The sequence below is a fragment of the Vitis riparia genome, chromosome 9 (genome assembly GCF_004353265.1).
Source record: "Vitis riparia cultivar Riparia Gloire de Montpellier isolate 1030 chromosome 9, EGFV_Vit.rip_1.0, whole genome shotgun sequence".
Lineage (NCBI taxonomy): Eukaryota > Viridiplantae > Streptophyta > Magnoliopsida > Vitales > Vitaceae > Vitis > Vitis riparia.
The window spans coordinates 9,348,281-9,373,810 of NC_048439.1; the positions used below are offsets into that span (position 1 = coordinate 9,348,281).

The following is a 25,530-nucleotide window of genomic DNA, read 5'->3' on the forward strand; positions in this document are numbered from 1 at the left end:
TTATTAGGAATCGGGGTCTTTGTTTTCTTTATTTAGGAAAATGGAAGTACAAAATTGGATTCATGTTTGAACTTATGTTTGGGGGAGTATTACAGGGTAAAATGAGTATGCGATGAGGATGAATCTCCAAGATATACACCAAGAAGGGAATTGATATTAATTACAATTGAAATTAGGATTAGTATTAATTGGAATTAAATTAGAATTAGCATTTGTTGGAGTCAAATTAGGATTAATTAATTGGGTTATAAGACAATTAGAATTAAAGTCATAATGACTTGCTAGAATCCTAGTAGACTTTGAATTTCTCAGAGAAATTTATAAATAAGGCTAATTGATGTAAATCAAAATAATGAATTGATTATTAATAATATCATGTTTTCTTGCATACTTTTTAATTTTCAATGGTGAGACTTTATTGATTTTCTTCTAGGTGAGACTCCTACAAGACCTTAGCGAGATTCTAAAGTTTCTATCTCTTCATCCCAATATCTTCTTTCTCTATATTTTTTATTTTATTTTTGTCTACCATAAACTTTATCCATTGTTCCTCTCCTTAAACTCTAAAAAATAAAAAACCCTAGCCCACCTATTGGATTGTAGGCAACCATCCAAGGGTTGTCCTACATTATTCTGATTTGTTGTATTTTTTCCAAACAATTTCTAGGCTAGATAGTTAAGTTTTTCTGTTTCTTTAACCTCTTGTTGATGTGTTTCAGAATTCTCTTTATGTAGATTTTGGTTTTTGTTTATTTGGCTATTTGACTCTTTATTTTTTAGTTAGGTTTTAGTGTAAGAAACCTGGTGATGCTTTTTCCCTCAATATATGACAATCAACCGCTGATTGATTATTTTTGAAAAGCATTATGAGTGTTATTTAAATGATAGGATAATCTTAACTTTTCCTATGTGGTTGTCCCTTTTGTATGCCTATAGTAGTCACTTTTATGTTTTCGTGGTTTGTGCTAATTCTTATGGTTCTATTGTTTTGTTTCGGAAGCTCAGGCCTTCGACATCTGAAATGTTTGGAGTTGTCTGATACTGAAGTTGGAAGCAATGGGCTTCGTCATCTTTCTGGTTAGACATTGTCTTCTGCATGCAATCTATAGAATTATGTCCATTTTTGATGAAAGTTATATAATATAATTTATTGATGGGAATTTCTTTTCTGGCACTGAAGGTTGCCACTTTTTTATTAATTTGATAGTTCACCAAACTAGTTTTTGCTGTCCATATATATGAATATATGTACTTAAGTAGATATGTATTTGTGGTTGCACCTGGTGCCTAAAATTAAGTTTATTTGTGTCTAAGAGTAACATGATAATGCCATGTAAGTTGCTGAAGATCTAGTAGGTACAGCTGAGTTTTTTTTGATGGGGCAGGGATGTTGGTAAAGAAGCTGTGACTTGTAGTGGAAGGTTTTATGGTAAGGCAGCTGGTTATAGGCCACAGTTGCATCTACATTCCCATTGAGTCATCTTGGTAGGCAATCAAGTTTTAAATGCCAAATTGAGGAAGGCATAGTTCATACTTTCCACAAGGCCATGATCATGTGGCATAGAGGATCCTTGATTAGTGATTGCATCTCTGCCCTGCATCCAAATATATGGCTTTTTATGTTGTATGATTGAGTGGTTCCTTTTGTGCTTATGTATATTTTTCGTTGCTAATTTTGCTTTCCTACGTCTTGTTTTCATTTTCTTTATAGGCAAGTATTCCTAGATTTTGTTTCATTTAAACTGACTCACTGCTTGCCAAAAATATGTATATGGGATTTCTTTTAGCTTAGAATCACAAATGTTTTGACTTTTTAGCGAGCTTGCACATTTTCTTGTTCTGAGAGATAATTACCTTATCATTGTCTTTGATATGATAAAGGGTGAATAAAAATGATTTTTTAAGGATTCCTAAAAGAATATGGTTTTAATTAGCAGGAAGATGCACCCGTTGTTCCCAGAGTCGGTTATAGAGGTGTTACTTAGCTGGAGGGGTTCTTTTGTGGGGAAAAAAAGAAAAAAGATATGGAATTCAATGGGTGTTCCCAGAGTCAGTTATAGAGGTGTTACTTAGCTGGAGGGGTTCTTTTGTGGGGAAAAAAAGAAAAAAGATATGGAATTACATCCCGTTGTGCATTTTTTGGACGGTTTGGAAGGAAAGGAATAGGATAGCTTTCAGGGTAGGGTCATTAGATATTCAGAAATTTAAGAATTTTTTTGTATGTAACTTGTGGAGTTGGGCTAGGGTGTACATTGGTGAGGAAACCTACTCTCTGTTAGGCTTTTTGGAGTGGCTTGGGACCACTTGAGGGTGGGTGAGGCTTTTCCCCTTTTTTTGTTTTTCCAGCCTTGTTTGGGGCTGTTCAGTATACCCCCTGTATACATGCGGCTTCTTAGCCTTTTCTTATATATTTGAATGTTCATCTATCAAAAAAAAAAAAAAAAAAAAAATTAGCAGGAAGATGCACAATATAACCTTTTTGGGGCATCCTCTGGCATAGGTGGAGTTTTATCCATTAGAGGCTACCATGTGGATGAACATGGTGGGTAGGGGAATGGAAACATCTCATTTATTATTTGCTATATATATATATATATATATATATGAGCTGCAGTTGGATCTTAGCTGCATTTTTTTTCTGCTTTGAGGTAATATGAACTTATAAGTTAGGTTGGAAAAGATTGAGACATCCTGAAGTAAATATGTTAAATGTGGAGCTATTGGCTTCTTTTTAGGTGTAAAATGCACCTGCTTCAAGTTTGGGGTTACTATTAGTTGCATTGTTCAGATCTACTGTGGTTTGGGACCTAGTGGTGGGAACTGAGAAGTTTCTTGCTTGTTCAAAGAGAACGCTTTTCAAGGGTTGTAAGCTTCTAATGCACTGATTGACAACAGAACTCTGCAGTTAAGCATGTGTGGGTGAGAGTAGTATTAGGATGGGTGATCCCTTTGGAAGTCCTTGTGTTGCACCCCCTTTTTAAAAGCCTATAAAAAGCAAAGGGTTGTAAGCTTGCCCTGATTAAAACAACCTCTTGACCTTGCCAGTTTCCTTCATGTCTTCCCTTGTTCTTCTGGTTTTGACCTGCATTAGACTAGAAAAACACTTGAGAGACTTCCTATTGGTGGACAGAAAAGAAGAGGAAAAAGTCCATTTGGTTAAGTAGTTTTGTTTGTGTTCTCCTATGGTGTTTGGAGAATTTAGGATCACAGCCAGCTTGATCTCTAGAGGACTTTGATTGGGAGATGGTTTTGGAGGCATGAGAGGGGGCTTTAGTGAGATACAAGGGAGACTTAGGATGGTTTTCAAGCCCTCACTTGTATTGTTGATGGTTGCAGGAAATACTTGGTGGACTAGTTTCTGGTAATATGCATATGGTGCAGGAGGCATCTCTGAAGGATCAATTTTCAGCTCCATTTTATTTTGCAATCAATAAGGAGGCTAAGTCGAGCACTGGAGTCTAGAAAGGAGTGATGATGGCACTAGATTCCATGTTCTGTTAGAGATCTTTGTAATTGGGAGTTCAAGGCAGTGGTTTCTTTTATGGATGCATCAATAGCTATTGCATTAGGGAGTAAGAGGAGGACCTTCCTTCATGGAATTTGACTAAAGGGTTTTCGTTTTGGTCAAATCTTTCTTTGAGGTGTTCCTCCCAGGAATTTTGCTGCTTTTCCGACTATGATGGTTTGGTTTTCAAGCTTTTCATCTAATGTGTGTTTCTTATGGAAGACATTCTTGGTTAAAATCCTTATCATTGACCGGTTGATGAAAAAAGGGCATGTCCTGAAAATGGTGGTGTTTATGCTGTTAATGCCAGTGTTCTACTAGCTGTAACTTACTTCATTGCTCTCCATCTTTGGGAGACTATTTATGCTTTGCTTCATCAAGTGAAAGATTCCCTTTTTAGTTATATGCTAGCTTTATTTGAAAGAGGAAGCAGAAATCTGGAAAGCTGCTGTCTAAATGTTGAAAAGTATATTCCTCAGGTCTTTGGTTTAATTGTTCAATGATTTTTTAGGGAGGTGGATTTTTTTTTCCTTAAAATGTTTTGAATAGGCTGTTATTGGATCGACTATGCTTGGGGATTTTTATTGCTCTTGGTCTTCTCCTTTGGTTCTCTTGTTCTTTTGTGCTTCCTAGGATACCCACACCCATCCCCAACCCGTGTTTTATTGGGTTTGCCTCCTTTTGATGTTTTTAATATATATACTTGCTTAAATTTGTCAAGATGGAAGGCAATTGAGTAGAAAATTGTAATTTTGATTTGGGGGACTAGGAACATTGAATTTATCAAAATCATTGAGTAGAAGCTGGATCCTTGAATTAAGGATTGAGGGAAGGATATAACTGGAACCGTTTTAGAGGTGTATAGTTCACTGTTAGAGTTGAATGGGAACAAGGCTGTTGGACTGGATGGTTTCTCTTTGGATTTTTGGCAATTGAGTTATGATTTGGTGAAAAATGAGGTGATGGGTTTTATTGAGAAAGAAGAAGATAAGAGAAAAATATGACATCTCATTCTTATGGATGATGATGAATATTTATATACAAACACATTTGAGTTGTACTATAATTCAAACCTTATCTTCCACTCTAATTCAGAAAAGTAGACCTCTACTTTAATTCAAACTCTATCTCCTACTCTAATTTAGAGTAATGTTAGACTTTTGCTCTAATTCAAACTCTATATTCTACTCTAATTCAAACTAATAATAAGTAGATAAATATTAAAATTTAAATTAAGGATAAACATTTAAATAACAATATTCGTAGATTCTTGACGCCCCCCCTTAAGTTGGTGCATGTATATCTATCATATCCAACTTGCTTGTTAGATGTTCAAAAACTGGTCTATGAAGTCGCTTGGTTAGGATGTCAACCAGTTGTTGGGTAGTTGGAACAAATGGGGTGCGCATATAATACCAGCTTCAAGTTTTTTCTTTATGAAATGTCTATCAATCTCCACATGTTTAGTCCTATCATGCTGAACTGGATTATGTGCAATGCTAGTTGTAGCTATATTATCGCAATAAAGCTTCAAAGGGTAGATTGTTGGTTGTCTTGGCTCTTTTAGGACTTGCTTAAGCCACAACACTTCACAAACCCCATGTGCCATCGCTCTAAATTCTGCCTATGCACTAGTTTTCGCTACTACACTTTGTTTTTTTACTTCTCCAAGTAACCAATTTTCCCCAGATAAACGTGCAATACCCTGAGGTCGATCTCTTATCAGTTACAAAGACAACCCAGTTTGCATCCATGTATACTTCAACTCCCCGTTACTCATTTTTCTTAAAAAGTAGTCCTTTTCCTGGTGTATTCTTCAAGTATCTTAAAATTCTATAAGCTACTTCAAGATGCACTTGAAAAGGTAAATACATATATCTGCCATACCCAGCTTGGATACACCTTCTTGAAACTTTGTATTGTTTTAACCTTTTGTGAGTATATCTGCCAATTGACGGTTAGTAGATACATAAGGAGTACAGATCAATCCACTATCTAGTTCTCCTTGATAAAATGCCTATCAATTTCTGTGTTTCGTTCAATCATGTTGCATTGAATTATGTGCAATACTGATTTTAGATTTATTGTTGTAGTAAGTCTCATTGGACAATCCCATTTAATCTTCAAATCCTCCAAAATAATCTTAAACCATAGTAGTTCACAAACTCCTTGGGTTATTTGCTCGAAATTCTGCTTCTGTACTGGAATTTGCCACAAAACTCTGTTTCTTCTCCATGTCATTAGAATCCCACCAAGAAAGGTGCAATACCCAGTAGTTGATCTTCTATCGATCACAGATCCAACATAATTTGCATATGACTAATCCTGAGCTTTGTTTAAATAGGGTGCCCTTTCTTGGAGACCTCTTAAGGTATTGTAGTACTTGGTTAGTAGCTTGCAGATGAGCCTCCTTTGGACTGTGCATGAATTGACTAATCACACTCACAACATATGCTATATCCAGTCTTGTGTGAGAGAGATAAATGAGTCTTCCTACTAGAGGTTCATATATCTCTCTATCTACCACAATGTCTTCCTCAACCTCTCCAAGTTTATGTTTGGGATCTATTGATGTGCTTATTGGTTTACACACCAACTTTCCCGTTTCTTTAAGAAGTTTTGTTACATATTTCTGTTGAGAAATAAAAATTCGCCGCTTAGAATGTGCAACCTCAATTCCTTGGAAGTATTTTAACCTTCCTAACTCTTTAATCTTAAATTCCTTAGTCAAGCATTGTCTAAGTCTGCCTCTCTAGTTCATCGTTTCCCATAATGATGATATTGTCTACATATACCAAAAGAGCTATAAATCCCCTTGACACTGAATACTTGATGAACAACGTATGATCTTTTTGACTTTGTTTGTATTATATGTTTATCACTTTTGCAAACCTTCCAAAATGCCCTTGGAGACTGTTTCAGCTCGTTTAAAGCTTTCTTCAGTTTGCACACCTTTTTTGTGGCTAGGTCACTACTAAATCCAAGAGGGACTTCCATATAAATCTCTTCTTCAAGATCTCCGTTCAGAAATGCATTTTTGACATCAAATTGTTGTAGATCCTAGTTATAATTTGCTGCCAAGGATAACAAAATTATGACTGTGTTCATTTTGGCAATCGGAGCAAATGTCTCTAGATAGTCCACACCATATGTTTGAGTGTATCCTTTAGCCACCAGTCTTGCCTTCTACCTTTGTAATGTCCCATTTGCTCTGTACTTTTCAAATGACACAACATGGGAAAATGGATACAAAGGGTGTTTAGTGCATTCTCTCGTTCCCTTGTTGATGGCAATAGGGAGATTTTGATCAATAGATTTTTCAGATTAAAGTTGACTTGGTTTGTGAGGAAGGATGAGAAATTATTACCTCATTTCTAGAAGCTGCTTCAAATTCTCGGACTTGTATAAGTTTAGGAATTGCAACTTTCTTCCTTGAGTACACTTGGCCAGTCATTCGATTCTTAGGAGCAGGCTCAAGTGGCCATGACTCAGGTTTAGAGAAGTGGGGTATGGATATTGGAGGTTCAGAGAATTGCGGTACGAGTACGGATACTTGATAAGACACTAGACTAAAGATTATAAGAGGGTCAATGAGAAAGAGATTGATGAGATAGGAATCCCAATCCTTGTCTTCCTTGATGGAATTTCCACCTTGAAGATAAGGAATAGGAAAATAGGACTCACTCTCATTGAAAGGGACATCTACTGAGACAACAACCCTTTTGGAAGGTGGATGGTAACACTTGTACCCCTTTTGAGTTGAGGAATATCCTACAAAAATACATTTGACTGTTTGATTGCTTTTGGGTCCAATTTTCCCTTGTTTGGATTGTGAACATGCACAAAGGAGACATACCCAAATATCTTAGGACTGAGATGGTTTGTGGTCCTTATATTAGGATAAAACAATGAAAGTATATCCATGGGACTTTTGGAACTTAAGACTCTGGAAGGTAATCGGTTATGAGATGTGTAGTGGTTAGGATGACTTCCCCCCAGTAAGTTTTAGGCACATGTTTTTGAAACAAAAAAGCTCGTGTTGTATTAAGAAGGTGACCGTTTTTTCTCTCAATAACTCCATTTTGCTATGGTTTGTTGACACATGATGACTCATGAATTATTACCTCATGTTGAAAGTATGGAGTGAGGACTTGATTGAAATAATCTCTGGCATTGTTGGACTAAAACCTCTTGATAGTGACACAAAATTGGTTTTTTATCATGTTATGAAAGTTTGGAAGAACAAAATTTACATTAGATTTGTGTTTGTAAAAAAATCCAAGAGACCCTAGTACAATCATCAATAAAAGACACAAACCAACGTGCCCTAGATATATTAGAAACAAGGGAAAGACCCTAAATATCACTTTGAATTAGATGAAAGGGCTTTGAACTTCTTTTATTATTATTGGTGGGGAAGGTTGAATGCTTGTTTGGAAAGTTCACATAGGTCACAATGGAAACTCTTAACATCTAATTTCCTAAATAAAGAAGGAAACACAATCGTAAGAGTTCTAGATGACGGATGTCCAAGTCTACAATGATGAAGCTAGATTTTTTCTTTATTAACAAGGTGGTGCTAAAAAAGAAAAGATATCGATAACTTGCTTGATGTCTCAAGGTAGTATAGCCCGTTTCATTCTTTAACATGTTCAATCATCTTCCCCAAGTCCTGGTCTTGAAATGCACAGCGGCTAGGTAAAAAGTCACATTGCAACCTAAATCTTGTGTAAGCTTTTGTATAGAGACAAGATTAGTGGACAATTTGGGAACACAAAGCACATTTCTAAGTGCGAGTGTAGGACTAATTTGAACATCTCCCACACCCGCGATAGTGGTTAATGTAACCATTGGCTATGACTATTTTTCTACTAGTTGGACAAGAGTTATAGTTGTTAAATTGGTGTGATGAATGAGTCATGTGATTTGTGGCGCATGAATCTAAAACCTAAGAATTGGCAAAGGTTTCATATGAGACTTTTAATCCAATGGAAATAAGAAACTTACCTGAAAGTGCCAATGAGTAGGTACCTAAAGATTTCTTACTTGAAGGTTTATCAAGAGTTCCCAACAAAGCTTTTAATTTTTCAATCTCTGTTTGATTGAATCCACTTTGTTCTGGGGATTTTTCTTCAACTGGTTGAGCAGAGGATAAGTTGGCTTGCCCATTATCCCTTTGTTGCCCTCCATTATAATCCCATTCTTTCTTGGATGTAGTTGGCTTACCATGAAGTTTCTAGCATTTCTCCCATGTATGTCTAGGCTTTTGGTAGTAAGTGCACCATAAGTTATCCCTTTTTTCACGGTTTGAAGCTCTTGATCGATCAGTCTTTTTGTTATCAGTATTGCTAGCCTTTTGATCACTCCCTTTGTTAGCAACCATAGCTGAGCCTTCCATATTTTGGGGTTTAAGCATGACACTTCTCTTGCTTTCTTCTGCTTGAATAATAGAGATTGTCTCATTCAAAGTTGGAAGCTCTTTGATTAGAATTGGAAATCTAACTGGGTCAAACTTAGCATCGAGACTAACTAAGAAATTATAGACTCGATCTTTTTCGATATAATTCTTTAGGATTGCGACATCTTCAGAGCATTTTCTCTCAATGCATCGATAGTGATCAAATTCTTGTCATAGGTTTTTTAACATGTTATCATACTCTGTGATGGTCTTGTTTTCCTATTTCACTGCTCTGGTCTTGACTTTAATTTTGTACACATGCTGAATCTAGTGCCTTTGAGTATGTCCGGTGAACTGTATCCTAGATGTCTTTAGCAGTTGTCAAGAACATACTAGTGTCACTAATTTCGAGCGTCATTGAGTTTCACAACCATGCCGTGATCATTGAGTCTTGCTCATCCCAGGCATCAAACCGAGGGTCTCCTCTTCTTGGTCCAGTTTCCAAGAGATGACTTAATTTCCCTTTTCCTTTTAGAAAGGTATGAACAAGCTGTGATTATTTTAAATAATTCTTCTCATTAAGCCTGTATGTTGCTTGAATATTATGCAATTCTCTTGTGTTGTGATTGGTAATCACTCCTTCAGATTAAGGAGTGATAGGGGTGGTTTCTCATATCTTAGACATTTTTTTTTTTTTTGGGGTGAAATATAAAATCTTACAGGAGGGTAATTGGTAACTTATAGAAACCTGTTATTGGAAATATAAAAGGCTCTTATGGGGGTAACCTATAGAAACCACTCGTAGAGCTTATGGATGTGAGATGGAGACAGCCGCAACAGTGCGTTAGAGGTCTGGTTCTCTCGGTGACCACGAAAGTAACGTCGGACCACGATTTTTGACGATATCAATAGCACAGGAACAATTGAAGTCCTGACGAAGGCTCTATTGCGCTCATGACGTGTTCGCGAACTTTGTTTGCAACAATGAGGAGGGTTTGTCTTGCAATCAGTGATGACGACAATGATTTTTGTCGGCACAAGGTGATTGATGGCTTAAAGATGACGCAAAGGCGAAGGCACTGTGAGAGGCTAAGACTGTTCAACCTGTGCTTGTTGTGATGGCTAGAAGGCAACGGTGCGACCTTAGTGGCGCGACGGTAGGGTGAGGTAGAGATGAGGGTCGCAACATTGAAAAGGACTCGTGTTTGCTTCAACACACTTGCTATTGCAGAAGGGGCGTGATTCAGGTAAAGGAAACCTTTGAAAGTCGACAATGAAGGTTGACATTGAACTCGGCAATGAAGGCCGAAGATAATTCTTCTCCCAATTTCACTAGCTTAGGTCTCTAATACCATGTAGAAGAGAGATGGAAGAATAAAGGGTGAAAAATTCTTTTTTTGAAAAATTTCTCACACACAAAAAAAAAAAAAAAAAAAAGAAAAAAAAAGAAAAAAAAAAAATCCTAACACCTAAATTAGAATCTTTCCTACGTCAATTACAACAAATCCCTTTGATTACAGGATTACCTAATTCTCTTCTACAAAATCACAACTTCCCTAATTCCATTCTTCTATACCATACTCTTGTTTGTTAATATGGAAGGTATTAATCAGCAGGTTTGAGATGAAATGACAACTTTATCGTCAATATGCTTACTATGAACACAAAAAGTAGTCAGTAATTAGAGGATGTATATTCTGAGTTAACTAAATTTTGCTTTCATCTTTTCTTGCAGGTTTGGCAAATCTGGAGAGTATAAATCTGTCTTTCACTGCAGTTTCAGACAGTGGTTTAAGAAAATTATCTGCTCTATCATCTCTTAAATCACTTAATCTGGATGCTCGCCAGATTACAGATGCTGGCCTTGCAGCTCTTACAAGTAGGTGTATTTTGGTGGATGTTGCATTCTCATTATCTGATAATGCATGTGAAGCCTTCAAATGCATGATTTGTAAACATGCTTTCTTATTTGGTGTAGATGCTTTGATCATTTAGGTTTTTAGGCATTTCCACATTGAGAGCTGTCTAATTGTTCCATATGAGATAGCATTAGCTTTATTGCTATGTTCTGAATTCTTATAGAAGGGTGAAGGATCAGTGTTGACATTGGATTTTGATAATCTGCTGGCATCAAATTCTTGTTCCTTGTACTTAAAACAGAATAAGTCACATATGTCACAAATGCTTTGGAATTGGAGTTTTGTATTGTCATATGTAGCATATGGTTATCTTATGACTCACAAATTGATGTTAAATGTAATCTGTCATTGTATTCTTGCTGAGTTGACACAAGTGTTTAGGGGAGTTAAGTAGGTATACCCATATAACTGCAAGTCATGTCCTTCAAATAAAACTAAGGTGGTTACATGGTGACACACTTGGTATATAAAAAAGAGAAAGATATATGGCATGATCAGACAAATGAACTTCTTTACCGAGAAAAATGGGCTAGCAAGTATCAGGCACTTGCTTTGTATTTCAAGATGCATTAAAGTACTTTGCCCAATTCATTTTGGATACAAGCATGTGTACTACTGTGTTTTTTACCGGATCAATTCTCTCTATATCTCTATTCAATCACATTTAATCAATCTGTCCGTTATTTTTTGGACAATTAATGAGGATATTCTGACCAAGTGTTCATTGTCTTCTCTAAATTATTTTGGGATCGCTATTTTCTTCTGTACTTGACTAATATTTTATGGTTTGTTTCATAAGTCCTTTGCTCTTCTGTAGTTTATCTAGGAGAGGTCTTTCTCATCATAAGGCAGATAGGCTGAAATGGCAGTATGGAACAATTTTTTTTTTGATAGACTAGTATGGAATGACATTATGGGTCCTTTAAGAATTACCATTTAGCGGTACATCACAGGTCTTTAGTGCCAGCCTAAACGCACTGCTTCTTAGGAAAGGGAGAATGTAAGATATTTCCATGAAGAGTATCATGAACCTGAATATCATCTATGGCAACTGGTTTTATTTAGTTTTATTTTTTTCCAGTGAAATTTTAACATACTTGCCAAGTTCAGTTACATATTTTACAGAGTCTTGCTGCATTTCATGGATGCCTATTTTTGAGGTGTCCTTGGTTGTTTCATGTTTGCCCTGTTAATCGTTAGGAATGTGGTGTGGGAATGATGGTATTGAAAATTATTGAAACTTTTTTATTTTAAGTTTTAATAATAAGACATCATATTAAAAAAATTTGATGATGAGAATTAAATGCTAAAACCTGCTGAACAAAAATCTGAGTCCTGGCACCTTGGGAAGTTACCATCTGCTTTCTTTGGGAGATGTGATTATTTCAAGCTGATGCCATAGATGCATGCAATTAATTGCATATTTCTGCTTCTGCTGATGCAGGTTTGACTGGACTGACTCATTTGGATCTTTTTGGAGCTCGAATTACAGATTCAGGCACAAGCTATTTAAGAAGTATGCAAAGATTGATTCTTTTGTTTGTAATGCTGCAATCTTGTACTTCCTTAAGACCAAATGTTTGGTCCCCTGATATCATGTGCTGATAAAATAATATCTTATAAATGCAGTTTTATTTATTACGGTTTAGAGTTCTGCCATGAGCTTCTGTGTTTATAAGTGAGAAATTGTTCTTTCTTTAAAAGGAATTCTTTGATAAGGGTATCTGATTGATATATCACATCCAAGGGTACTGTTTTACTGGCTGTTATTCTGTATGCTGGTTTGCACTTGTATTATGGATATGTTATTGAATTCCTTTTAATCCTGGATTGGTTATGCCTGGAACAAGTCATGAATAGCATAATGCATTGAATAGCAAACAGTTCTATTCCAGACCTCTGCCACAACATTTTCTAAACTTACTACTTATGGTGGGTTAAGTACAAAGCAATGTTTTAGAAATATGTTAGCTGCTTCCATGTGCATAGAGAGCGTATATGGGAGTAAAAGCCCATTTGCTGCCCTCACTACCTCCATGAAAATATGCAAAGGTTGGTGGATTATCATCTAACATTATACTATCAGGAGAGAAGGAAATAGAGAAAAATAGAGACAAACTTCACATTGGGCTTGATTTAACAAAACCATTGAGCTCCATGACAAGGAAAAACCTTTTGCCTTGAGTTCTGCATTAAGCTCTTGTTTCCTGCATTCTGTTTTTCCATCTTTATTCCTTTATTTTCTGTGATTGATATGTTTTGAGCAGGGAGCCTAAATTTGTTCTGTAGTTTTATCATGTTTCTTCCTGTTTGAAGAACCATAGTGCAACTGTTAATCACATATTAATTACTCTTATACAGCATATTAAAGTTCTATTTCTGTGCTGGTGCTGGTATTTTGCTTTCGTGGGAATGATTTGCACCCTTAAGTTCTACTTGTTTCTGACCTATCCTTTAGGAATGTGAGAACGAATAAAAAAAACTACTGCCTGTGCACTGTAAACTTTTGCTTTGTACTAATTTTTCCCCTATTTTTTTTTTCTTGGGTGTCAAATCAGACTTTAAGAATCTGCAGTCATTGGAGATATGTGGGGGAGGATTAACTGATGCTGGTGTGAAGAACATTAAAGATCTTACGTGCCTCACAGTGCTAAACTTATCACAGAATTGCAACCTGACTGACAAAAGCTTGGAATTGATTTCTGGTATTTGCCTTTACTTCTCTTTATTTGAAGAATCGATAATTGCTTATAGTAAAACTCAATTTTCTGGATCGAAGAATATCATACCATATAGCTGTCTTGGAAAGCATGCAGAATTTTTTCCATTTTTTGTTTTTCTGTTAAACTTTTTTTAATTTATGTTAGGTGAGGATTTCTGTAAAGATAAATGTGACATCATTTGGTCAATCCTGACTTCTGTGCATGGGAATGGCTTCACAGAATCTAATTCTCAGTGGGAAACCCATTTCATGCATTATAACCTTGAAGCGTTTTCTTCCTCTTCCAAATTCTTGAACTTAGAGAGTGCACCACCAAAAGTTGGTAGAACATGCTTGTCCATGGTTTCATCTTTTGGCTGTCCTAGAATTGAATGCTAAATTTCGTTTGAGCTTGAGAACCCTTTGCATTAGGAGCAATGCCTGAACTGGAAATAATGGTTATTGGGTTACTTCACTCCAATCATATACTGGAACAAGCTTCGAACTTGGGAGTCTGCAGTTCTGTATAGATTCTAGAATAAAATTGCAATTGCCATGATGATGTTGATGATCTCTTTCTATATTTTTACCCTGTGGCTTGGGTTTCTGTATTCTCGTAACCATACATGCTAACTATCCTTCCAATGTTCCCTTTTTTTCTCATACTCTCCCATGTGATGCAGGGTTGACTGCGCTGGTCTCTTTGAGTGTTTCCAACTCTCGTATAACCAATGCAGGGTTGCAGCATCTGAAGCAACTGAAGAATTTGAAGTCACTGACACTGGATTCGTGCAAGGTGACTGTGAACGACATTAAGAAGCTCCAATCAAAAGACCTCCCTAATCTGGTAAGCTTCCGGCCCGAGTAGTTCTCGTGATTTATTAGATATTCTGTGAGTAGCTCCTGGTCAGCAGGGAGCAGCAGTGTAAATAAGAAGAATAAAACAGAAACATTGAATAAACTGTACATATGGGTGGATCTGAATGCGGGTTTTAGCATGCTGAGAATCCAAGGTTCTGATGGGATGTTATGAATATTTTATACAAAGCATTCCTCGAACTTGTGTAGATGTGGAAGAAAATGTAGACAAGCTTCTGCTGCATGTTTGATTGTTGCTCCTTTGTGCAAAGCTTTGTATTGAATGTGTACAGATACACTGAAAGAAAATGGAAATGTAGATAAGCTTCCTTGGCATGGTTTTACATGTGCTGCTGCTGATCCTTTAAGGTATTATTATATGTATTCAGCTAGCTTTTGCTGCCTGCTCATGGTGGTCTTAGTCTTGTGAGGTATAAGGTTTTTCAATTGTTACTTGTTTTGTTGGGCATTTCTATAGTTTTGCACTTTAGGTTCAGATGTGTTGGGAGCAACTTAGGGTCCATTGTTAACTGTTTTTAAAATAAATTGTCTATTTTCAAAAATAGTTTCCTAAATTTAAAGTATTTTGGATATTTTTTTTTTTAGTAAAGAACGTATTTTTGAGAACCTTTTTTAGAAAATAGGGTGTTTTTCTAATTATATATTTTAATTGTTTTTAGTTATTTCTATCTTATTTCATTTTTTAGATTATTTAAAAAATTATATAAAAATAAAGAATGATTGAACATAAAACATTTAGATAAAAGTTATTTATTAAAAAAATTCAAAAACATGGGAAACAAGTATGAGAATATTTCAAATTTAAAAAAAAAAATTTGTTAAATTGAGTGTTATAGAATTGTTTTTGAAAAAATGTTCCAAGCTTGCACCACCAGAGAAATTTTATAACAACATAATGTATATCTAATCCTATTGTCATATTAATTAAAAATTAAACTACGATTACGTTCGTGATGGGATATTATGTTTTCTCGTAATTAATACTAAATTTCTATCATAAACCCTGTCCTACTAATCGATCTTTCTATCTTATAATTTTTTTTTTCTTATTGTGCATTTGTATGAATACCCATTTATATCTAGTAAATTTTACGTCTTTAGGTGTTTGGATCATAAGTCAAATTCTTCTCGTTTTATTAATGAGTTTAACTTTGCCTACATAACTTCTTTTTATTTTGACCAGTTATTTTTGTGTTGATATTTTTTCACATTTTCTTGTTTGAGATCTTCATTATTTTAATTGTTTTATTAAACATAACTTATTGAGATTTCATTAATTTTAGGTCTTATGCTTCTTTAGGGGTTACTCATTCAATTTGTACTTCTTTAAGGCCTATTTGTTCAATATGTCTTTTTAGGGGTTATCTAATTAATTTGTTTGTGCCTCTTAGGGGGTTATGAGTTCACTAATTTTAGATTAATGAGTCAATTTTTTGGGCTCTTTGAGAGTGCCAACTTTTCCTTGTGCTTCCTCGAGGAATTACATTCTTTGAGTTGATAAGTTTATTATGTTTCAAGCATATTGTATATTCATTTATTAACTGCCTTGTAGGGATATCAATCCGTGTTAGAGTATTTGCAAATGAGTTTGTCACTTTTTTTTATATCAATGAATGCATTTGATAATTGGTTTGCAGGATTTTGCAAATGAGTGATTATTTAAACTTTTGTTATGCCAAATTCACTTTAATATTAATAATCAAAGAAAAAGATTTGCCTTTATCTTAAGGAATAACATTACATTCGTTTCACATATATTTTGACTTCAATCTTAAGCTAATAGTAATTTTTGCAGGCTATAATTTTTTTTCTTTATAGAGTTTTTGTTATGAGAAAAATATAAATTTATTTTTAGATAGTTTCTGGCTATAAGAATGATTTTCACAATACTTCTGACTATATAATAATTTGTCCATAACATCTAACAATGATGTTATTAAATGAGATTTGTGCATAGCTAACAATGAATAAGTAAAATAATTTGCTTATAACTTCTGACTATATATAACTAAGTAAATACAAATAGAAATATGCAACATCTATTTTATATTAACAACTTTGACTTAACAATAAAAAATTTATCTTCGAAGCAACTTATGTTGATAACATATAACAAAATAAATGAATCATGATTGGAAAAAGGGAGAGAGTAAGAAGAAAACATGTTTCTCAAAATTGATCTTTCTCTTTTGCAAGATGCGAAGCCACCATTTATAGATTCACAAATTGAACCTAAAGTTACAATTTATTACTTCATAATGAAGTAAATGCATATATTTGAACCCGCAAAACTAATGGTGGTGGTCATCCACCATTAATATCGATTCATAACTAGTAATAAGTTTTTAAGTCATATTAACTTGCACAATATGAATTCTTTTGTGATGAAACAAAGATGCAAGATAAAGGGAAAAACTTCAAATTTCTAGACAACCATAGAAGATTACATAAAGTATTTATTACCATCAATTGTCAAAAATAGTCTTATTATACATACATGCATTTCCATTTTACATTTATTGAGCAGAAAATCCAGTGGAGATCGTAGACTTGCTCTGGTTCTAGAAAATTTGCTTCCCATGACCATAAATCCAAGCATGACCAAACTGCACCAATCATCAAAGCCAAAAGGAATAAATCTTGTAGTCATGGATGGAATAACATTGAATTTTGCTATGAATTCTTTCATTATTTTTATGTTCAAAGCAACATTCTATATATCTCTATACATACCAGTCAGTCAAAAGATCATTGTTTTCTTATTGAAAATTTTATCCTAATATAATGTTTATACACACAACCTTAGTAATGAGAAGAGACAAAAGGTAGAGATCCAAGTTGAGGATGGTAATAAAGAGTTATTCTTGACTTTGATTGGGAAACATGTGAGAGATGATAATTTTATGGAATATACTTCACAGTTGAAGGATTTAAATTAACCTGTTTAGTATATTAAGTCATCAAATTGACCAAATATAGTGAGAGAGTAGAGGAATGGAAATAAGTAGATTAATGTGTGTGGTTATGGATACAATGGAAAAGAAGGGAAGGCTGTATTAGAAATAGAATTACCTGTAACGTGAGCAGCAAGAGTGAAGTGTGATGATCAATCTTTCACTCCCCTCCATATATGACTTTTGGGATATGAGATTCTTTTTGTCCATCCTCTCCAATATCCTGTTGGTAGCGCTATTGTAGAATATCATAATTTGTGATGAAATTCCTGCAACGGTGTCCAGTTGAGGACATGGTCGGGTAGTCCCTCCAGCTTTGGGCATTTCTGGATTTCCAAGTAACTAAGACACGGCATTATTGACCTCTCTTCTTCTTCTTCTTCTTTTATTTCCCACTTTTCCCACTCTTTCATATTGTGAAAAGTGAGTTTCTTTAGATTTGGGAATGCAATTGTTGATGATGATCCCAAAAACTCGCCACCAATGTGTTTCACACTCTCCATATCCTTTATTTTCAGCTTCTCTAGGACAGGAAGTTCCCCCAACGGAGGCAGACACCGACAACCAATGCAGTGTGAGAGTTCAAGATTTTTCAGTTGAGTTAATGATGATCTCATCATCCAATCATGCCATTCTATATCACCATAACCCCATATGCATAAAGATTTCAAGTTTGGATGGGGATGTAGAGCTTCAGCCACACCCTTGGTCCCCTCCTTTAGATCAAACACCAATGTCAAATGATGAATGTGTATCTTATTCTTCAATTCTGCTTTTTGTACCTCCTTTGCATCTTCCACTTTCCGTAACCCTCTTATTTCAAGTTCCCCCCTAAGGTTGTTCAAGTTTCTCAAATCTCCTATTGTGCATTCAGCATCACCATCACTGCTTACAACAAATTCCTCCAATGTCTGAAGAGAGTTTAATCTTGCAATTCCTTTTGGCAAGCACTTTAGATCAAGAGCACCACAATTTTACAGAGAGAAAAACACCGACTAATATTTAAGGATTGTAAATTATATAAATCACAAATTGTTTCAGGTAATTCTCTCAACTTATGACAATCTGATAGACTAAGGTATTTTAAATGTATCAATTTCCCTATTGCCTTTGGAAGTTCCATAATCAAAGGATTCCGCGCCAAATTCAATGCCCTGAGGCATGTCAAATGCTGGAATAAATTAGGCAGGGCTTCATCACTGGTTGAACTGAATGTAAACTTAAGCAAGAGGGTGTGTAGATTCTTCATTTTATAAGTGGAGACAAAATTCGGGTACCTCTGCTGGCCAATTAAGGTGGCATGACGAATTTTTTGGAAGGATGTCTTTGTTCTCCCTTCTTCTGCATTTTCAACGTTCATAATAAAGCATTCATTCTTAGTCAAAAATTGAGCAAAATCATGCACAATGTCATGCATCTTACATCTTATTATATCATCATCACCATCTTTTTCAAAATCTTGGAAGAAAGACCGAGCCGCTAAAACAAATCAGAAGTAACCCACTTCATCCATTAGGTTAACAATAGATATGTCCTTACAACAAATCAGAAGAAACATCATGCATGCATGCATGCAAGTTCCCATCATTCGCAAACCATTTATGTTGTAGGAAATAAATCCAAACAATAAAGTTGAAGTTTACACATTCTTACATATATAGGCAAACCAATAAAAGGGGAAAAGAAAAAGAGAAAAAGAATTTACAAATCACCAATTTGAAATTGATTCATAGACAACTTCACAATACATAGGTGCTGGGAATTTTCTCCTCTTTATTTGAACTTGCTTCTCTGAAACGAAAAACAATAGTGTTAATCTCCTTCACATCCCATAACCAATAAAATTAAGATGGAAAAAAGATAAGGAAGCAAATAAAATAAGTCAAGACAAAAATAAAGATCAAAGCTTGCAAGTAAAAATGACAAATAATAATAATAAATGATGCCTTTGGATATAATTTTGAGACAAGAATCAAGATGGTTTTTATTGATAAGTTTTGAAATTTTCTTTGCAATATTTTGAGCAAATAATCTAATAGGTTAGGCTATTAAAATATTAATTAGTTAACATTTAGATCATGTTTTTCATTTGTTTCATTTCTCATTCATTAATGTATTTGAAATATTATTTTTACAATTTATATATATACCCATGGGCCTGAAACCTGATCAATCATTGCGCCCATACCACCAGAAAAGGGGAAACACTAGGCCCATGGCCCAACAAAAGTCTACTCTAAGCCGAAAACCCCCAGCTCCACCAGAAAAGAGGGAACGCTAGGCCCATGCCCAAGAAAAGTGTACCCTAAAATGGAATTTGATAATATATAACATTATATAGTACATATAGAGTCTAAAGATCACATAAAATCTCTTCTACACGGTTGTTGGAGCTTTTTCAAGGTATTTGATCATGTAACAAAACACTTTTAGAATAGAAAAGGTTTCAAGTTTTTTTGTACAAAAGGTTTTCATTTTTATTTCTCTTATTTTGCAAGGTGTAGATATTATAGGATAAACACTTTAGTAACAGTGTAGATGTGCCAAAATGGACCTATGGATACAAGATAATAATGTTATGCAAAATGGAAAGCTTCAGAAAAAGAATATTCATGAAATACATTAATGTGTGCGATTATGGATGCAATGGAAATGAAAACTAAGATAAATTCAAATTACCTGTAACAAGAGCGACATGAGGTGAAGCGTGATGACCATTCAGTCCTGTGAATATGCGACTTCTGGGATATGAGATATTTTGTGCCCATCCTCTCCAATATCCTTTCGATAGCGTCGTTCCAGAATACGAGAATATTTGATGTCCAATTTCTGCAATGGTGTCCTCTGGAGCACGTGGTCCGGCAGTCCCTCCAGCTTTGAGCAGTCTTGCATAGTCAAGTCATTGAGACATGGCATTATTGACCTCTCTTCTTTTTCTTTTATTTCCCATTGCTTCAATTCATCCAAACCAGAAATAGCCAATTCCTTCAGCTTTGGGAATACTATTGATGATGATCCCAAAAACTCACTACCTATGTATTGCACACCATCCATACGCCGTATCCACAGCTTCTCAAGGACAGGCAGTTGCCCCAAAGGAGGCAAACATGGACATCTTATGCAAAACCGGAGGTGAAGTATTTTCAGTTGAGCTAATGATGAACCCATCATCCAATTGGGCCACTCTCTATCACCGTAAGTGAATATATCTAGAGATTTCAAGTTTGGATGGGGTTGTAGAGCTTCAGCCACACCCTTTGTCCCCTTCTGTCTACCAAATTCCAATGACAAATCTTGGAGGTGTACCTTATTCTTCAATTCTACTTTTTCTGCCTCCCTTGCATCTTTCACTTCATCCAACCCTTGAATGGAAAGATCTCCTCTTAGGTTGTTCAAGTTTCTCAGGTCTCCTATTTGGCATTCATCATTGCCATGACTACTCACGATGAAAACATCCAATGTCTGAAGAGAGCTTAATCTTCCAATTCCTTTTGGCAAGCCCTTTAGACTCTGAGTATTATAATTTTCAAGATGCCTCAAATTAATTAGTTTACCCATTGCCTGTGGTAGTTTCTGAAGACCGGAACAATTTTTAATATTTAAGGTTTGCAAATTATATAAACCACAAATTGTTTCAGGCAACTCTCTCAAACGATAACTCCATGATAGATTAAGGTATCTTAAATGTATCAATTTTCCTACCTCCTTAGGAAGTTCCTCAATCAACCGATTGCTGCTCAAATCCAATGCCCTGAGACATGTCAAATGCCCTAAGGCTTCAAGAACTCTTGAATCGAATGCTTTCTTAGCCAAGAGGGTGTGAAGATTCTTCATGTTACAAGTGGAGGCACTCTCTCGGACAACTAAGGTGGCATGACGAATCTTTTGGAAGAATAAGTCCATACTCCCCTTTTTTTGGTTGTCAACCTCCACAATAAAGCATTCATTCTGAGTCAAAAATTGAGCAAAATCATGCACTATATCATGCATCTTACAACCTATTATATTACCATCATCATCTTTTTCAAAATCTTGGAAGAAAGACCGAGCAGCTAAATATTCGAAGTACTCTCTACCAACCATCTCCATCTCTTTACTCCCATCAGATTTGAGATAGCTTTGTGCCATCCACAACTTGATCAGCTCATCTCTCACAATAACCGAGTCTTTTGGAAAAACAGCACAAAATGAGAAGCAGCGTTTAATTGCAGGGGGCAGATCATAATAACTCAACAACAAAGCAGGGGAAATATCTCTCTCAAACTCATCCAGCTGCCATACTTCACTACACGAAACATTCTCCCATTCTTCCCTATTATGTTTTGAACGCATGAGATTCCCTAAAGTTTTTATAGCGAGTGGCAAGCCCTTGCATTTGTCTGCTATTTTCTCACCAATTTCTTTCAATTCTTCCACTTTCTCCCTGCTCTTTTCAAAGAAAGCTATTTGATGGAATAATGCCCGAGCTTGCTCCCGGGGCAATTCCTCTAAGGAATGCGTGTATTTAGTTCCCACCATCTTAACAACACTCTCCTTACGTGTGGTCGCCAGAATTCTACTCCCTACACCTCCGCAATTGAGAGTGCTCTTCAGTTGTCCCCACAATTGATGGTTTTCAGTCCACACATCATCTAGCACAATAAGGAACTTCTTTCCAGCAATACGTGTTTGAATTTTTTGTTGTAAAGCTTCCAAACTATGGACACTAGGAGATTCTCCTTGGAGGATTTCAACAATCTCCCTAAAAATTCTGCTTGGGTCAAAGGGATCGGAGACACAGACCCAAATTCTTTCATCAAAATGGGCCTTCACCTCCGGGTGGTTGTAGGCTAGTTGAGCAAGCGTTGTTTTGCCCATGCCTCCAGTCCCAACTATGGAGATGATGTGGGGCCCAGATTCGGTCTCTTGACAAGTCTCACCCAACAGATGGCCTAATATGGTGTTTTTATCCATATCCCGACCATATACCTCCGGAATATCAAGTTGAGAGGTAGTTATAAATCGCTGTGGTTCCTCACTCAAACTGGAGATAAAATTGAACTGGCTTCTTTGACTAGCAATGACATCTAGTTGTTGTTTAATGCCCTTAATCTTAAGAGCAGTATCACGACGAGAAGCAACTTGCTTGAGACAAAAGCAAGGGGAGGGAATGCAGGAGCTTACCTTCTTCTTAGACATGGAAGCACTTTCAGCTCCCTTGATCTGTAATTGGAGAATAGCAGTGCTCCACTCATCCACCACGTCGTCCATTTGGTAAGCCATGTCTTTCAGCCTCTCCAACCAACCTTGGACGGATTTTTCCTTCACTTGTCTGCGCTCTGCATCCTCAAGAACATCTCGGACGGATCGGAGTGTATCTGTGAGGCTTTGGATTTCTGCTTCAACACCCAGAACCAGAGTAAGTTCATCACGAATCTGTTGCTCAACAACGGAAGCCAAGCGCTCCAAGACGATAGAAAGGAGAGCGTCAGCCATAAGGGGGTGATGAATGAAGGCAAGTGAGAGAGCTAGTAATCTAATTTCACTGGTAAAGAGGCGCAGCCATACAACACCAATAGTTGACTTCATCTATATCAACTATTTAGCCTTGGCTTATCAACTATGTGCGGAGGAAATGAGGCCCACCTTATTTTTTCCATTTGTTATTCTCATTGGAGCTTTAGTCGATCTCTTCGGTTTCACCGTCAGATTGATGTCTTCTTCCCCGTAAAAGCTTGGAATTTTATGACAAATATCACATTGTAAGAAAACGCATAAAGACTAAGAATTCTAGTGAAATAAAGACTAATGGAAATGAAGGAAAAGGAGTTGTGGGCCAACCTATTTTTGTTACTTAACCATGTTTGGTTCCAGTTTTATTTATTTTTATTTTTTTGTTTTCATAATTAAGATTTTTAAAATGATTTTGAAAATTAATACTCATTCAAAACTATTATTTCATACCTCATCACAAAACTAACAATAATCCTATCTTGTCTAAACATTAAAAAATTATTCAAAATTAGCAAATAATTATAAAGAATATTGTAAAAATACTTTTTTTTCTTCTTATTATATAATTACAAAATATATTTTTATTTTTAAGAAATAAAATTAGACTTCTCAAACCTATTTAATATTTATAGAAAGTAAAAGTATATCTAAATAATTATTCCTTTTTTTTTTTTTAACTTTCAAGAATTAATAAAAAGACAAAATAAAAAAGAATTAGAATAACATGCAATAAGCTTAAAATATTGTAAAGTGTGACTGACTTTTCAAAATTTTAATCTAAAATAATTAAACATTATTTTATTTTACATAATAATTAAGTTACCCAACATGAAAAATAATATATATGTTAAGTTTGAGTCAACTCTTTGAAAAAATCTATTATATTCATATGCAAAATTAAGGTTTCTCAATAAAAGATCAATATGTCAATTTAATTGATAATATGCCTATGATAAGAAATAGAATGTTGTTGTTGAACATTCAAAATGTTGTAAAATGTCTAAAATCTTATATCAATGATTCGTCATGGATTTGACACTTTAGATTTGAACATCTTAATTTTGGAGGATTGAAATTATTGAACAAGGAAAATATAGTGAGAGGATTGTTTTCTATAGATCATTCAGATCAATTATGTGAATGATGCCTACTTGGAAAACATGCCGAAATAATTTTCCAAAAGAAACCATTACAAGAGAAAAGAAGTCTCTAGAGCTTATTCATGTGGATGCATTAGTGTTAGGATTAAAACACTCTAATCTTATTTTCTGAAAGCAATAATAAACCAATGCGAAAAATAAAGTACAAAAACACACGAAATTTATAGTGGTTCACTCTCAATTTGAGAGTTACGTCCACTTGTAGCTGTTGTAGATTTTCATTATGATAAAAATAGAGTACAAGAGAATCCTAAAACACTTCACCCTCTAGGTTTTTCTCTCTACGTTTTTCTATTTCCTTCAATACCCTAAAAGAAATAAAACTCTTTCTAAGTTGGCTACCCTAAACATAATATAAATAAGATAACCAAATCAAATATGTAAAATCCCAAAATACCCAAACTTAAAATGCCATTACTATTGGGATAATAATTAGGCTCCACACGTCTCAACAATCTCCCACTTGGAGACTAATCCATCATCAACTGTCTTCACCTGTAGTGGCTACGACTTCTCTATCTCAGCTAAGAAGTCCAATTGAAATTGCGCACAACTCTAGTTTCTCAATTGTTATGGTCTTCGTCAACATATCAACTAGATTTCAATTCCCCTAAATCTTCTCGAGTGTTAAAACTGTATCTTCCAAAGCTGATCTTATGAAGTGATACTAAACCTGTATGTGCTTTGTCCTAGCATGATAAACAAGATTCTTTGCTAGATGGATGGCACTTTGACTGTCACAATGTAACACACTTCGCTTATACTTGTGACCCAATTCTTCTAAGAAAGGCTACAACCACATTAGGTCTTTGCTAGCCTCTGTCATTGCAACATACTCTACCTTAATAGTAGAAAGTGCAACTATCTTCTACAACTTTGATACCCAAATGATTGTAGTACCACCTAGAGTATAAACATATCCTATAGTACTTTTTCTGCTATCTATATCACCAGTCATATCAACATCTACGTACCCCTACAAACCTAAATCTGACTTCCTAAAACACAAAGTCAACTCTGTAGTGCCTCTCAAATACTTGATAATCCACTTCACTCTCTCCTAGAGTTATTTTCCCGAACTACTCATATATATACTCACAAATCCCACTACATGTGCTATATTCAGTCTAGTACAAACAATAGCATACATAAGACTACTAATACATAAGACACTTTGGCCATGTAAATCCATTCTTGTTCAATTAAGTGCGATTGATCTTTAAATAGTCGGAAGTGACTAGCTAAAGGGGTACTCACAAGCTTCACTCCAATTATATTGAATATGTTAAGGACCTTCTTCACATACTCTTCCTGCGATAGTTTCAAGACCTCTTTATCCCTAGTAATCCTCATCCTAAGGATTTATTTTGCAGCACATAGATCCTTCATTGCAAACTCATCTGATAACTTCTTTTTTAGTTTGTTAATCTCATGTATGCTAGCCCCCAAAATCAACATAGCATCAACATATAACAATAAAATAATATGGGAGCCATCAAACCTCTTGATATAGCAACAATG

At 35.3% G+C, this 25,530-nt stretch overlaps 2 protein-coding genes across 5 annotated transcripts in view; one reads left to right on the top strand and one right to left on the bottom strand.

The window, feature by feature from the left end:
- LOC117921428 (F-box/LRR-repeat protein 14-like) overlaps positions 1–14,727 on the top strand; it is a 38,607-nt gene extending 23,880 nt beyond the window's left edge. For all 4 annotated transcript variants that reach the window (XM_034839272.1, XM_034839275.1, XM_034839274.1 and 1 more), the window contains 5 exons: positions 1,006–1,077; positions 10,639–10,782; positions 12,267–12,338; positions 13,381–13,527; positions 14,207–14,727. In XM_034839272.1, the coding sequence (XP_034695163.1) occupies positions 1,006–1,077; positions 10,639–10,782; positions 12,267–12,338; positions 13,381–13,527; positions 14,207–14,391 (620 nt within the window). In that variant the 3' untranslated portion in view covers positions 14,392–14,727. The remainder of the gene's footprint in view (positions 1–1,005; positions 1,078–10,638; positions 10,783–12,266; positions 12,339–13,380; positions 13,528–14,206) is intronic.
- A 4,109-nt stretch (positions 14,728–18,836) lies between these two features.
- On the bottom strand, positions 18,837–22,897 carry LOC117921456 (putative disease resistance protein RGA3). Its single transcript, XM_034839320.1, has 2 exons — positions 20,036–22,897; positions 18,837–19,147 (listed from the first exon to the last, which is right to left on the bottom strand). Exon 1 carries the CDS (start codon positions 22,829–22,831, stop codon positions 20,075–20,077), a length of 2,757 nt encoding a protein of 918 aa, XP_034695211.1. The 5' UTR covers positions 22,832–22,897; the 3' UTR covers positions 18,837–19,147; positions 20,036–20,074.
- Positions 22,898–25,530: the final 2,633 nt, after the last annotated feature.